The sequence below is a fragment of the Coregonus clupeaformis genome, unplaced genomic scaffold (assembly GCF_020615455.1).
Source record: "Coregonus clupeaformis isolate EN_2021a unplaced genomic scaffold, ASM2061545v1 scaf0636, whole genome shotgun sequence".
Lineage (NCBI taxonomy): Eukaryota > Metazoa > Chordata > Actinopteri > Salmoniformes > Salmonidae > Coregonus > Coregonus clupeaformis.
The window spans coordinates 180001-195975 of NW_025534091.1; the positions used below are offsets into that span (position 1 = coordinate 180001).

At 41.6% G+C, this 15975-nt stretch overlaps 1 protein-coding gene across 1 annotated transcript in view; it reads right to left on the reverse strand.

The window, feature by feature from the left end:
* LOC121559824 (extensin-like) overlaps positions 1-404 on the reverse strand; it is a gene marked incomplete at its 3' end in the record, with an annotated part of 1520 nt that extends 1116 nt beyond the window's left edge. The window contains exons 1-2 of the mRNA XM_045216199.1: positions 398-404; positions 1-201 (exon numbers count right to left, since the gene is read on the reverse strand). The exon at positions 1-201 is cut by the window's left edge and continues 1116 nt beyond it. Of these exons, the coding sequence (XP_045072134.1) occupies positions 1-201; positions 398-404 (208 nt within the window). The remainder of the gene's footprint in view (positions 202-397) is intronic.
* Positions 405-15975: the final 15571 nt, after the last annotated feature.

A 15975-nucleotide genomic window follows, 5' to 3' on the forward strand; every position in this document is an offset into this window, starting at 1 on the left:
GGTAGAGGTGGGTGGAGGGGTCTGGGATAGAGGTGGGTGGAGGGGGACTGGGATAGAGGTGGGTGGAGGGGTCTGGGGTAGAGGTGGGGTGGAGGGGTCTGGGATAGAGGTGGGTGGAGGGGGTCTGGGATAGAGGTGGGGTGGAGGGGGACTGGGATAGAGGTGTGTGGAGGGGTCTTAGGTAGAGGTGGGTGGAGGGGTCTTAGGTAGAGGTGGGTGGAGGGGTCTTAGGTAGAGGTGGATGGAGTGTGTGGAGGTTGAGGGGTTGGAGTAAGGACATTTATTTCTATTAATGGTTTTAGGGCAGCCAGTGTGTTGAAAGCCTTTTCTTCTGGATTGAAAGGTATAAAGGTGTAAAGCCCCGAGGATTTATCCTCCATCATTATTCATCACAAACCTTCCATCCTTTGTTCCTTCCTTCCCTCCCTCCTTCTCTCCTTCCTTCTTTCCTTCCCTCCTTCCTTTACATCCTGTACTGCAGCAGTCGGTTGCCATAGCCCTCAGACCCAATGACCAGTCAATGGACGAACACTGCGATATGGCTGTATTCAATTCACTTTAACCATTAATCAATACTGCTAGAGCCATGTTCCAGTTGATTATCATTCTAAATGTCCCTAATGGAGATTCAAGGTGTAGAAACTTCTGTCTCTTTGACAGATTACAGAAACTCTAGAGTTTATTCCAGACCGTCCCATGAAGGCAACAGAGAGAACAATGTGACCTGTACAACGTGTCTCTGTGTGTCACTGAGACATGCTCCGGAGTCCTAGGGAGGATTCTGTTTCAGAACTCGTCAAGATAACAGAATTCACTTTTATCATGTTGCCAAATACATGTGTTACCTGTTCCACACACACTGTCCTACCTAATGAATGGACAAAGATAAGGAAATAATTTGCCAGCCTGAGCCTGACCGTGTGTGTGTGTCTGTGTGTGCCTATGTGTGTGTGTGTGTGTGTGTGTGTGTGCGTGTGTGTGTTTGTGTGTGTGTGTGTGTGTGTGTGTGTGTGTGTGTGTGTGTGTGTGTGTGTGTGTGTGTGTGTGTGTGTGTGTGTGTGTGTGTGTGTGTGTGTGTGTGTGTGTGTGTGCATGCACAAGTGTGTGTGTTTTCACTGGGCGTGTCAAACTGTGTCGAGGGGAGCAGTCAAACTGGACAACCTCTGAACATGTATTGGAAAAGGCAGTGGTAAGATATTATATATAATTTATATGTTGAATGGTAAAATATTATATATATATATACATAAAGTACCAGTCAAAAGTTTGGACACACCTTCTCATTCAAGGGTTTTTCTTTATTTTTACTATTTTCTACATTGTATAATAATAGTGAAGACATCAAAACTATGAAATAACACATTTGGAATCATGTAGTAACCATAAAAGTGTTAAACATATCAACATATATTTGAGATTATTCAAATAGCCACCCTTTGCCTTGATGACAGCTTTGCACACTCTTGGCATTCTCTCAACCAGCTTCATGAGGTAGTCACCTGGAATGCATTTCAATTAACTGGTGTGCCTTCTTAAAAGTTAATTTGTGGAATTTATTTCCTTCTTGATGTGTTTGAGCCAATCAGTTGTGTTGTGACAAGGTAGGGATGGTATACAGAAGATAGCCCTATTTGGTAAAACGAAGTAAATATTATGTCAAGAACAGCTCAAATAAGCAAAGACAAACAACAGTCCGTCATTACTTTAATACATGAAGGTCAGTCAATATGGAACATTTCAAGAACTTTGAAAGTTTCTTCAAGTGCAGTCGCAAAAACCATCAAGTGCTATGATGAAACTGGCTCTCATGAGGACCATCACAGGAAAGGAAGACCCAGAGTTACCTCTGCTGCAGAGGATAAGTTCATTAGAGTTACCAGCCTCAGAAATTGCAGCCCAAATAAATGCTTCACAGAGTTCAAGTAACAGACACATCTCAACATCAACTGTTCAGGCCTTCATGGTCAAATTGCTGCAAAGAAACCACTACTAAAGGACATTAATAATAAGAAGAGACTTGCTATGGCCAAGAAACACGAGCAATGGACAGTAGACCGGTGGAAATCTGTTGTTTGGTCTGATGAGTCCAAATGAGAGATTTTTGGTTCCAACCGCCATGTCTTTGTGAGACGCAGAGTAGGTGAACGGATGATCTCCGCATGTGTGGTTCCCACTGTGAAGCATGGAGGAGGAGGTGTGATGGTGTGGGGGTGCTTTGCTGGTGACACTGTCTGTGATTTATTTAGAATTCATGGCACACTTAACCAGCACGGCTACCACAACATTCTGCAGTGATATGCCATCCCATCTGGTTGGCAGTTAGTGGGACTATAATTTGTTTTTCAACAGGACAATGACCCAAAACACACCTCCAGGCTGTATAAGGGCTATTTGACCAAGAAGGAGAGTGATGAGGTACTGTATCAGATGACCTGGCCTCCACAATCCCCCAACCTCAACCAAATTGAGATGGTTTGGGATGAGTCGGACTGCAGAGTGAAGGAAAAGCAGCCAACAAGTGCTCATCATATGTGGGAACTCCTTCAAGACTGTTGGAAAAGCCTTCCAGGTGACTACCTCATGAAGCTGATTGAGAGAATGCCAAGAGTGTGCAAAGCTGTCATCAAGGCAAAGGGTGGCTACTTTGAAGAATCTCAAATATTAAACATATTTTGATTTTTTTTACACCTTTTTGGTTACTACATGATTCCATATGTGTTATTTCATAGTTTTGATTTCTTCACTATTATTCTACAATGTAGAAAATAGTAAAAATAAAGAAAAACCCTTGATTGAGTAGGTGTGTCCAAACTTTTGACTGGTACTGTATATATACAGTGCCTTCGGAAAATATTCAGACCTCTTCCCTTTTTCCAGATTTTGTTACGTAACAGCCTTATTCTAAAATCATCCATCATTCTTAAATTAATCGTTGCTAGCTAGACTCAGTAGCTAGACTCAGTAACATTGGTCTCAGTGAAGGGGCAGTAGATTGGTTTAGGAACTATCTTTCTGACAGAACACAATGTGTATATACTGACAATCACAAGATTAATAGAGGTGTGCCCCAGGGTTCCATTTTAGCTCCTGAGTTGCTCTCAATTTTTCTTAATGATTTGAGAAATGGGATGCAACCAGCAAAGTTGCATCTATATGCAGATACCACAGTCATATATTAACTTGCTCCTTCTCTGGTTCAGGCTGTTGAAGAGCTCCAGACTGCTTTTCAGTCACTGCAGACCTCCCCTTATGGTCTCAAACTGGTCTTGAATGTACAGAAAACTAAATTCATGACCTTTACCAGAGCTCGCACTAAGCCAGAGAAGGTTAGCATTGTCACATCTGATGGCTTATCCATTGAAAAAGTGTCATCCTACAAATACCTAGGTTTATGGTTGGATGACAAGTTGTCCTTTAAAGTTCATATGGATAATCTTGTGAGGAAGCTTAAATTGAAATTGGGTTTTTGTTTTTGTAATAAGGCCTGCTTCCCGCTTATGGCTAGAAAGAAGTTTGTTCATGCCACTTTTCTCTCTGTAATTGATTATGGTGACTTGTTATATATGCATGCAGCCTCCTCTGTCCTTGTTATATATGCATGCAGCCTCCTCTGTCCTTGTTGTATATGCATGCAGCCTCCTCTGTCTTACAGAGACTGCACTCTGTTTATCATGCATCCTTGCATTTATTACAAATGCCAAGTCACTCACCCACCAAATGCCAAGTCACTCACCCACTAAATGCAAAGTCACTCACCCACCAAATGCCAAGTCACTCACCCACCAAATGCAAAGTCACTCACCCACCAAATGCCAAGTCACTCACCCACCAAATGCCAAGTCACTCACCCACCAAATGCCAAGTCACTCACCCAACATTGCACCTTGTACCAAATGGTGGGTTGGACCTCACTTTATATGCGCAGATTGCTAAAGTGGCCAGACGGAAGCCACTCCTCCAATCAGGCCTTTATGGTAGAGTGGCCAGACGGAAGCCACTCCTCAGTAAAAGGCACATAACAGCCCGCTTGGAGTTTGCCAAAAGGCACCTAAAGGACTCTCAGACCATGAGAAACAACATTCTCTGGTCTGATGAAACCAAGATTGAACTCTTTGGCCTGAATGCCAAGCGTCACATCTGGAGAAAACCTGGCACCATCCCTACGGTGAAGCATGGTGGTGGCAGAATCATGCTGTGGGGATGTTATTCAGCAGCAGGGACTGGGAGACTAGTCAGGATCCATGGAAAGATGGTAAGATATTATATATATATGTTGCTCCTCCTGAGTGGCGCAGTGGTCTAAGGCACTGCTGCGCAGTGCTAACTGTGCCACTAGAGATCCTGGTTCGAATCCAGGCTCTGTCGCAGCCGGTCGCGACCGGGAGACTCATGGGCGGCGCACAATTGGCCCAGCGTCGTCCAGGGTAGGGGAGGGAATGGCCGGCAGGGATGTAGCTCAGTTGATAGAGCATGGCGTTTGCAACGCCAGGGTTGTGGGTTCGATTCCCACGGGGGGCCAGTATAAAAAAAAAAAAATGTATTCACTAACTGTAAGTCGCTCTGGATAAGAGCGTCTGCTAAATGACTAAAATGTAAATGTAAATGCATGGTAAGATATTATATATATGTTGCATGGTAAGAGTAACCTGATATTACAATTTGACTTGGAGCTTTTTATACTAACTATTAATATTAACACTAAGTAGTCATCTTTATAGAGAAAAGTATTTTTAAAAATAGCAACAACAAGCCATCTGTAAAATATATGATCTTCTAGATGAGTCAGATATCCATATCACCTAAGAACATTTCCATGTAGTCCTCTTCTCTTCTAGATGAATCAGATATCCATATCACCTCAGAACATTTACATGTTGTCCTCTTCTCGTCGTCTCTCAAGGAACAGTGTCATATGTCTGTGTATAGTATATATAGGTATAGTGTGTATAGTATATATAGGTATAGTGTGTAGTATATATAGGTATAGTGTGTAGTATATATAGGTATAGTGTATAGTATATATATGTATAGTGTATAGTATATATAGGTATAGTGTGTATAGTATATATAGGTATAGTGTATAGTATATATAGGTATAGTGTGTAGTATATATAGGTATAGTGTGTAGTATATATAGGTATAGTGTATAGTATATATAGGTATAGTGTATAGTATATATAGGTATAGTGTATAGTATATATAGGTATAGTGTGTAGTATATATAGGTATAGTGTATAGTATATATAGGTATAGTGTGTAGTATATATAGGTATAGTGTATAGTATATATAGGTATAGTGTATAGTATATATAGGTATAGTGTATAGTATATATAGGTATAGTGTGTAGTATATATAGGTATAGTGTGTATAGTATATATAGGTATAGTGTATAGTATATATAGGTATAGTGTGTGTAGTATATATAGGTATAGTGTGTAGTATATATAGGTATAGTGTATAGTATATATAGGTATAGTGTATAGTATATATAGGTATAGTGTGTAGTATATATAGGTATAGTGTGTATAGTATATATAGGTATAGTGTATAGTATATATAGGTATAGTGTATAGTATATATAGGTATAGTGTATAGTATATATAGGTATAGTGTATAGTATATATAGGTATAGTGTATAGTATATATAGGTATAGTGTATAGTATATATAGGTATAGTGTATAGTATATATAGGTATAGTGTATAGTATATATAGGTATAGTGTGTAGTATATATAGGTATAGTGTATAGTATATATATGTATAGTGTATAGTATATATAGGTATAGTGTGTATAGTATATATATGTATAGTGTATAGTATATATAGGTATAGTGTGTAGTATATATAGGTATAGTGTGTAGTATATATAGGTATAGTGTGTAGTATATATAGGTATAGTGTATAGTATATATAGGTATAGTGTATAGTATATATAGGTATAGTGTATAGTATATATAGGTATAGTGTGTAGTATATATAGGTATAGTGTATAGTATATATAGGTATAGTGTGTAGTATATATAGGTATAGTGTGTAGTATATATATGTATAGTGTGTAGTATATATAGGTATAGTGTATAGTATATATATGTATAGTGTATAGTATATATAGGTATAGTGTGTATAGTATATATAGGTATAGTGTATAGTATATATAGGTATAGTGTGTAGTATATATAGGTATAGTGTGTAGTATATATAGGTATAGTGTGTAGTATATATAGGTATAGTGTATAGTATATATAGGTATAGTGTATAGTATATATAGGTATAGTGTATAGTATATATAGGTATAGTGTGTAGTATATATAGGTATAGTGTATAGTATATATAGGTATAGTGTGTAGTATATATAGGTATAGTGTGTAGTATATATAGGTATAGTGTGTAGTATATATAGGTATAGTGTATAGTATATATATGTATAGTGTATAGTATATATAGGTATAGTGTGTATAGTATATATAGGTATAGTGTATAGTATATATAGGTATAGTGTGTAGTATATATAGGTATAGTGTGTAGTATATATAGGTATAGTGTATAGTATATATAGGTATAGTGTATAGTATATATAGGTATAGTGTATAGTATATATAGGTATAGTGTGTAGTATATATAGGTATAGTGTATAGTATATATAGGTATAGTGTGTAGTATATATAGGTATAGTGTATAGTATATATAGGTATAGTGTATAGTATATATAGGTATAGTGTATAGTATATATAGGTATAGTGTGTAGTATATATAGGTATAGTGTGTATAGTATATATAGGTATAGTGTATAGTATATATAGGTATAGTGTGTGTAGTATATATAGGTATAGTGTGTAGTATATATAGGTATAGTGTATAGTATATATAGGTATAGTGTATAGTATATATAGGTATAGTGTGTAGTATATATAGGTATAGTGTGTATAGTATATATAGGTATAGTGTATAGTATATATAGGTATAGTGTATAGTATATATAGGTATAGTGTATAGTATATATAGGTATAGTGTGTATAGTATATATAGGTATAGTGTATAGTATATATAGGTATAGTGTGTATAGACATTGGTCTGGTAAACACCCTGCCTTTACAGATTGAGGCCAAACCATGACACACTTGACACATTCTCAGAATAGCTACGAAAACCACATATAAACATGATCACTCCTGCATTGAGAATCTTCTCTGCCATCTAAAGAACAGTCTGAACAAAACAACCCACTAAACCCTCTCCCAATTTGCACATTCATAGAGGAATAATGAAGTCAAAACAAAGTGTTTTCCCTCTGTAGAGTGAATATTATTTAGCTTTAGAACAGAGTGTTGGCGGTGGTTATTACTGTGAGAAGGCCAGGCAGGTAATGTTTCAGAATAATGCATGGTAATGTATATATCAGCACTCCTGAGACACAGCTTAATATGGTCAGTCAGCTGGAAAACAAGGAGGAGAGGAGGACAACTTCTACTTCTCTATATTATTATGTTATCATATAATATAGCTCCACTCTTTCCTCTTGACTTTGTTTTTCAAAGTTACCCTGAACTAAAAGAATGGCCTTATCAGTCAACCTACCATCACACAGAATCACAATAAACCTCGTCAGTCAACCTACCATCACACAGAATCACAATAAACCCTCTCAGTCAACCTACCATCACACAGAATCACAATATACCTCCTCAGTCAACCGACCATCACACAGAATCACAATAAGTCTCAGTCAACCTACCATCACACAGAATCACAATAAACCCTCTCAGTCAACCTACCATCACACAGAATCACAATACACCCTCTCAGTCAACCTACCATCACACAGAATCACAATAAACCTCGTCAGTCAACCTACCATCACACAGAATCACAATACACCCTCTCAGTCAACCTACCATCACACAGAATCACAATAAACCCTCTCAGTCAACCTACCATCACACAGAATCACAATAAACCTCCTCAGTCAACCTACCATCACACAGAATCACAATAAACCTCCTCAGTCAACCGACCATCACACAGAATCACAATAAGTCTCAGTCAACCTACCATCACACAGAATCACAATAAACCTCCTCAGTCAACCTACCATCACACATAATCACAATAAACCTCCTCAGTCAACCTACCATCACATAGAATCACAATAAACCCTCTCAGTCAACCTACCATCACACAGAATCACAATAAACCTCCTCAGTCAACCTACCATCACACAGAATCACAATAAGTCTCAGTCAACCTACCATCACACAGAATCACAATAAACCTCCTCAGTCAACCTACCATCACACAGAATCACAATATACCCTCTCAGTCAACCTACCATCACACAGAATCACAATAAACCTCCTCAGTCAACCTACCATCACACAGAATCACAATAAGTCTCAGTCAACCTACCATCACACAGAATCACAATAAGTCTCAGTCAACCTACCATCACACAGAATCACAATAAACCCTCTCAGTCAACCTACCATCACACAGAATCACAATAAACCTCCTCAGTCAACCTACCATCACACAGAATCACAATAAGTCTCAGTCAACCTACCATCACACAGAATCACAATATACCCTCTCAGTCAACCTACCATCACACAGAATCACAATATACCCTCTCAGTCAACCTACCATCACACAGAATCACAATAAACCTCCTCAGTCAACCTACCATCACACAGAATCACAATAAGTCTCAGTCAACCTACCATCACACAGAATCACAATAAACCCTCTCAGTCAACCTACCATCACACAGAATCACAATAAACCTCCTCAGTCAACCTACCATCACACAGAATCACAATAAGTCTCAGTCAACCTACCATCACACAGAATCACAATAAACCTCCTCAGTCAACCTACCATCACACAGAATCACAATAAACCCTCTCAGTCAACCTACCATCACACAGAATCACAATAAGTCTCAGTCAACCTACCATCACACAGAATCACAATAAACCTCCTCAGTCAACCTACCATCACACAGAATCACAATAAGTCTCAGTCAACCTACAATCACACAGAATCACAATAACCCTTAGTGAATGGACCATCACACAGAATCACAAGGCAGGTCCTACAAGCCCTAGTTTTGTCACACCTGGACTACTGTTCAGTCGAAAACCACATAAAAACATGATCACTCCTGCATTGAGAATCTTCTCTGCCATCTAAAGAACAGACTGAACAAAACAACCCACTAAACCACTCTCCCAATTTGCACATTCATAGAGGAATAATGAAGTCAAAACAACGTGTTTTCCATCTGTAGTGTGACTTACAGTTAGTGAGTGCATACATTTTTCATACTGGCCCCCCAAGGGAATCGAACCCACAACCATGGCGTTGCAAGTGCCATGCTCTACCAACTGAGCTACAGGAGTCTCACAAAGACATGGCGGTTGGAACCAAAAATCTCAAATTTGGACTCATCAGACCAAAGGACAGATTTCCACCAATCTAATGTCCATTGCTTGTGTTTCTTGGCCCAAGCAAGTCTCTTCTTATTATTGGTGTCCTTTAGTAGTGGTTTCTTTGCAGCAATTCGACCATGAAGGCCTGATACACGCAGTCTCCTCTGAACAATGCAAATAGTCCGCAAAGCCATGATTAGCTGTTCAGGAGTCTTATGGCTTGGGGGTAGAAGCTGTTAAGAAGCCATTTGAACATAGACTTGGCGCTCCGGTACCACTTGCCATGCAGTAGCAGAGAGAACAGTCTATGACTAGGGTGGCTGGAGTCTTTGACAATTTTCACAGCCTTCCTCTGACACCGCCTGGTATAGAGGACCTGGATGGCAGGGAGCTTGGCCCCAGTGATGTACTGGGCCGTACGCACTACCCTCTGTAGTGCCTTGTGGTCAGAGGCCGAGCAGTTGCCATACCAGACGGTGATGCAACCAGTCAGGATGCTCTCGATGGTGCAGCTGTATAACGTTTTGAGGATCTGAGGACCCATGCCAAATCTTTTCAGTCTCCTGAGGGGGAATAGGTGTTGTCGTGCCCTCTTCACGACTGTCTTAGTGTGTTTGGACCATGATAGTTTGTTGGTGATGTGGACACCAAGGAACTTGAAGCTCTCAACCTGTTCCACTACAGCCCCGTCGATGAGAATGGGGGCATGGTCAGTCCTCTTTTTTTTCCTGTAGTCCACAATCATCTCCTTTGTCTTGATCACGTTGAGGGAGAGGTTGTTATCCTGGCACCACACGGCCAGGTCTCTGACCTCCTCCCTATAGGCTGTCTCATCGTTGTCGTGATCAGGAAGTCCAGGATCCAGTTGCAGAGGGAGGTGTTTAGTCCCAGGGACCTTAGCTTAGTGATGAGCTTTGAGGGCACTATGGTGTTGAACACTGAGCTGTAGTCAATGAATAGCATTCTCACGTAGGTGTTCCTCTTGTCCAGGTGGGAAAGGGCAGTGTGGAGTGCAATAGAGATTGCATCATCTGTGGATCTGTTGGGGCGGTATGCAAATTGGAGTGGGACTAGGGTTTCTGGGATAATGGTGTTGATGTGAGCCATGACCAGCCTTTCAAAGCACTTCATGGCTACAGATGTGAGTGCTACGGGTCGGTAGTCATTTAGGCAGGTTATCTTATCCTCTGCAGCAGAGGTAACTCTGGGTCTTCCTTTCCTGTGATGGTCCTCATGAGAGCCAGTTTCATCAAAGCGCTTGATAGTTTTTACGACTTCACTTGAAGAAACTTTCAAAGTTCTTAAAATGTTCTGGATTGACTGACATTCATGTCTTAAAGTAATGATGGACTGTAGTTTCTCTTTGCTTATTTGAGGTTTTCTTGCCATAATACGGACTTGGTCTTTTACCAAATAGGGCTATCTTCTGTATACCACCCCTACCTTGTCACAACACAACTGATTGGCACAAACACATTAAGAAGGAAATAATTTCCACAAATTAACAAGGCACACCTGTTAATTGTAATGCATTCCAGGTGACTACCTCGTGAAGCTGGTTGAGAGAATGCCAAGAACGTGCATCAGTTGACCTGGCTTCCACAATCACCCGACCGCAACCCAATTGAGATGGTTTGGGATGAGTTGGACCGCAGAGTGAAGGAAAAGCAGCCATCAAGTGCTCAACATATGTGGGAACTCCTTCAAGACTGTTGGAAAAGCATTCCTCATGAAGCTGGTTGAGAGAATGCCAAGAGTGTGCAAAGCTGTCATCAAGGCAAAGGGTAGCTACTTTGAAGAATCTCAAATATAAAATATATTTTGATTTGTTTAACACTTTTTTGGTTACTACATTTTTCTATATGTGTAATTTCATAGTTTTGATGTCTTCACTATTATTCTACAAGGTAGAAAATAGTACAAAATAAAGAAAAACCCTGGAATGAGTAGGTGTGTCCAAACCTTTGACTGGTACTGTATATACACACTACATGACCAAAAGTATGTGGACATCTGCTTGTCCAATATCTCATTCCAAAATCATGGGCATTAATATGGAGTTGGTTCCCCCTTTGCTGCTATAACAGCCTCCCCAAATCATGGGCATTAACATGGAGTTGGTTCCCCCTTTGCTGCTATAACAGCCTCCCCAAATCATGGGCATTAACATGGAGTTGGTTCCCCCTTTGCTGCTATAACAGCCTCCCCAAATCATGGGCATTAACATGGAGTTGGTTCCCCCTTTGCTGCTATAACAGCCTCCCCAAATCATGGGCATTAACATGGAGTTGGTTCCCCCTTTGCTGCTATAACAGCCTCCCCAAATCATGGGCATTAATATGGAGTTGGTCCCCCCTTTGCTACTATAACAGCCTCCATTCTTCTGGCTTTCCACTAGAGGTTGGAACATTGCTGCCGGGTCTTGCTTCCATTCAGCCACAAGAGCATTAGTGAGGTCGGGCGTTCCAATTCATCCCAAAGGTGTTTGATGGGGTTGAGGTCAAGGCTCTGTGCAGGCCAGTCAAGTTCTTCCACACAAAACCTTTGCCACAAAGTTGGAAGCGCAGAATCGTCTGTAATGTCATTGTATGCTGTAGCGTTAAGATTTCCGTTCACTGGAACTAAGGGGCCTAGCCCGAACCATGAAAAACAGTCCCAGACCATTATTCCTCCTCCACCAAACTTTACAGTTGGCACTACGCATTCTGGCATGTAGAGTTCTCCTGACATCCGCCAAACCCATATTAGTCCATCAGACTGCCAGATGGTGAAGCGTGATTCATCACTCCAGAGAACGTGTTTCCACTGCTCCAGAGTCCAATGGCGGCGAGCTTTACACCACTCCAGCCAACGCTTGGCATTGCGCATTGGTGATCTTAGGCTTGTGTGTGGCTGCTCGGGAATGGAAACCCATTTTATGAAGCTTCCCGACTAACATTTATTGTGCTGACGTTGCTTGCAGAGGCAGTTTGGAACTCAGTAGTGAGTGTTACAACCGAAGACATGCGATTTTTACGCACTACGCACTTCAGTACTCGGCGGTCCCGTTCTGTGAGCTTGTGTGTCCTACCACTTCGTGGTTGAGCCGTTGTTGCTCCAAGACGTTTCCACTTCACAATAACAGCACTTACAGTTGACCGGGGCAGCTCTAGCAGGGCAGAAATTTGATGAACTGACTTGTTGGAAAGGTGGCATCCTATGACAGTGCCGTGTTGAAAGTCACTGAGCTCTTCAGTAAGGCCATTCTACTGCCAATGTTTATCTATATAGATTGCATGGGTGTGTGCTCGATTCTATAAACCTGTCAGCAACAGGTGTGGCTGAAATAGCCGAATCCACTAATTTGAAGGGGTGTCCACATACTTTTGTATTTATATATATATAATTTATATATTTTATTATTATTTGATAAAATATTGAATTTGGCCTTAACTAATATGGCAAAAAAGACATTCAAAAAATGAATCATAAGGAATAATGTTTCGAAGTGTCTGTCCTATATCTAGTAGATATAAGAAAGATCAGGAAATATTTTTGTTTTTTTGGACACATATTCAACCCCTAATTTTTTGGGGCACACAACCACCATAGTCTCTGTGCCCAAGAACGCAAAGGTAACCTGCCTAAATGACTACCGCCCCATAGCACTCACATCTGTAGCCATGAAATGCTTTGAAAGTCATGGCTCACATCAACACCATCATCCCAGAAAGCCTGGATCCACTCCAATTCGCATACCACCCCAACAGATCCACAGATGACACAATCTCTATTGCACTCCACACAGCCTTCTCCCACCTGGACAAGAGGAACACCTACGTGAGAATGCTGTTCATTGACTACAGATCAGTGTTCAACACCGTAGTGCCCACAATGCTCATCACTAAGCTTAGGACCCTGGGACTGAACACCTCCCTCTGAAACTGGATCCTGGACTTCCTGACGGGCCGCCCCCAGGTGGTGAGGGTAGGAAACAACACATCTGCCATGCTGATCCTCAACACGGGGGCCCCTCAGGGGTGCATGCTTAGTCCCCTCCTGTACTCCCTGTTCACCCACGACTGCGTGGCCACGCACGGCTCCAACAACATCATTAAATTTGCTGATGACATGACAGTGCTAGGATTGTTCACCGATGACGATGAGACAGCCTGTAAGGAGGAGGTCAGAGACCTCACAGTGTGGTGCCAGGGCAACAACCTCTCCCTCAACGTGAGCAAGACAAAGGAGATGATTGTGGACTACAGGAAAAGGAGGGCCGAACACGCCCCCATTGACATCGACGGGGCTGTAGTGGAACAGGTTGAGAGCTTCAAGTTCCTTGGTGTCCACATCACCAACGAACTATCATGGTCCAAACACACCAACACAGTCGTGAAGAAGGCACGACAACGCCTATTCTCCCTCAGGAGACTAAAAGGATTTGGCATGGGTCCTCAGATCCTCAAAAAGTTATACAACTGCACCATCGAGAGCATCCTGACTGGTTGTATGGCAACTGCTCAGCATCCGACCGTAAGGTGCTAAAGAGGGTAGTGCGTATGGCCCAGTACATCACTGGGGCTGAGCTTCCTGCTATCCAGGACCTCTATACCAGGCGTTGTCAGAGGAAGGACCAAAACATGGTCAAAGACTCCAGCCACCCAAGTCATAGACTGTTCTCTCTGTTAACACACAACAATCAGCACCAGAGCGTGAAGTATGGGACCATAAGGCTCGTCAACAGCTTCTACCCCCAAGCCATAAGACTGCTGAACAATTAATAAAATGGCTACAAAGACTATTTGCATTGTCCCCCTTATATTGTTCTTATTTATTCCTATTTTTCTTTTTTTGCACTGACTCTCTTGCACAGGCTTGATGTACACTCACTGGAATCTAACCACACACTCAAACATACTACACTGACTCTCCTGCACACACACACACAAACATACGGACACACTGAAACACACACACAGGCATATTAACACCACACACACACACAAACATACGGACACACTGAAACACACACACAGGCATATTAACACCACACACACACAAACATACGGACACACTGAAACACACACACACAAACATACGGACACACTGAAACACACACACACACATACATACGGACACACTGAAACACACACACACACATACATACGGACACACTGAAACACACACACAGGCATATTAACACCACACACACACAAACATTCACATTCCTTCACACTTTTCACACACGCTATTACTCTCTGTTTATTATCTATGCATAGTCACTTTACCACTACCTACAGTGAGGGAAAAAAGTATTTGATCCCCTGCTGATTTTGTACGTTTACCCACTGAGAAATAAATGATCAGTCTATAATTTTAATGGTAGGTTTATTTGAACAGTGAGAGACAGAATAACAACAACAAAATCCAGAAAAACTCGTGTCAAAAATGCTATAAATTGATTAGCATTTTAATGAGGGAAATAAGTATTTGACCCCTCTGCAAAACATTACTTTGTACTTGGTGGCAAAACCCTTGTTGGCAATCACAGAGGTCAGACGTTTCCTGTAGTTGGCCACCAGGTTTGCACACATCTCAGGAGGGATTTTGTCCCACTCCTCTTTGCAGATCTTCTCCAAGTCATTAAGGTTTCGAAGCTGACGTTTGGCAACTCGAACCTTCAGCTCCCTCCACAGATTTTCAATGTGATTAAGGTCTGGAGACTGGCTAGGCCACTCCAGGACCTTAATGTGCTTCTTCTTGAGCCACTCCTTTGTTGCCTTGGCCGTGTGTTTTGGGTCATTGTCATGCTGGAATACCCATCCACGACCCATTTTCAATGCCCTGGCTGAGGGAAGGAGGTTCTCACCCAAGATTTGACGGTACATGGCCCCGTCCATCGTCCCTTTGATGCAGTGAAGTTGTCCTGTCCCCTTAGCAGAAAAACACCCCCAAATCATAATGTTTCCACCTCCATGTTTGACGGTGGGGATGGTGTTCTTGGGGTCATAGGCAGCATTCCTCCTCCTACAAACACGGCGAGTTGAGTTGATGCCAAAGAGCTCGATTTTGGTCTCATCTAACCACAACACTTTCACCCAGTTCTCCTCTGAATCATTCAGATGTTCATTGGCAAACTTCAGACGGGCATGTATATGTGCTTTCTTGAGCAGGGGGACCTTGCGGTCGCTTTAGGATTTCAGTCTTTCACGGCGTAGTGTGTTACCAATTGTTTTGTTGGTGACTATGGTCCCAGCTGCCTTGAAATCATTGACAAGATCCTCCCGTGTAGTTCTGGGCTGATTCCTCACCGTTCTCATGATCATTGCAACTCCACGAGGTGAGATCTTGCATGGAGCCCCAGGCCGAGGGACATTGACAGTTCTTTGTGTTTCTTCCATTTGCGAATAATCACACCAACTGTTGTCACCTTCTCACCAAGCTTCTTGGCGATGGTCTTGTAGCCCATTCCAGCCTTGTGTAGGTCTACAATCTTGTCCCTGACATCCTTGGAGAGCTCTTTGGTCTTGGCCATGGTGGAGAGTTTGGAATCTGATTGATTGATTG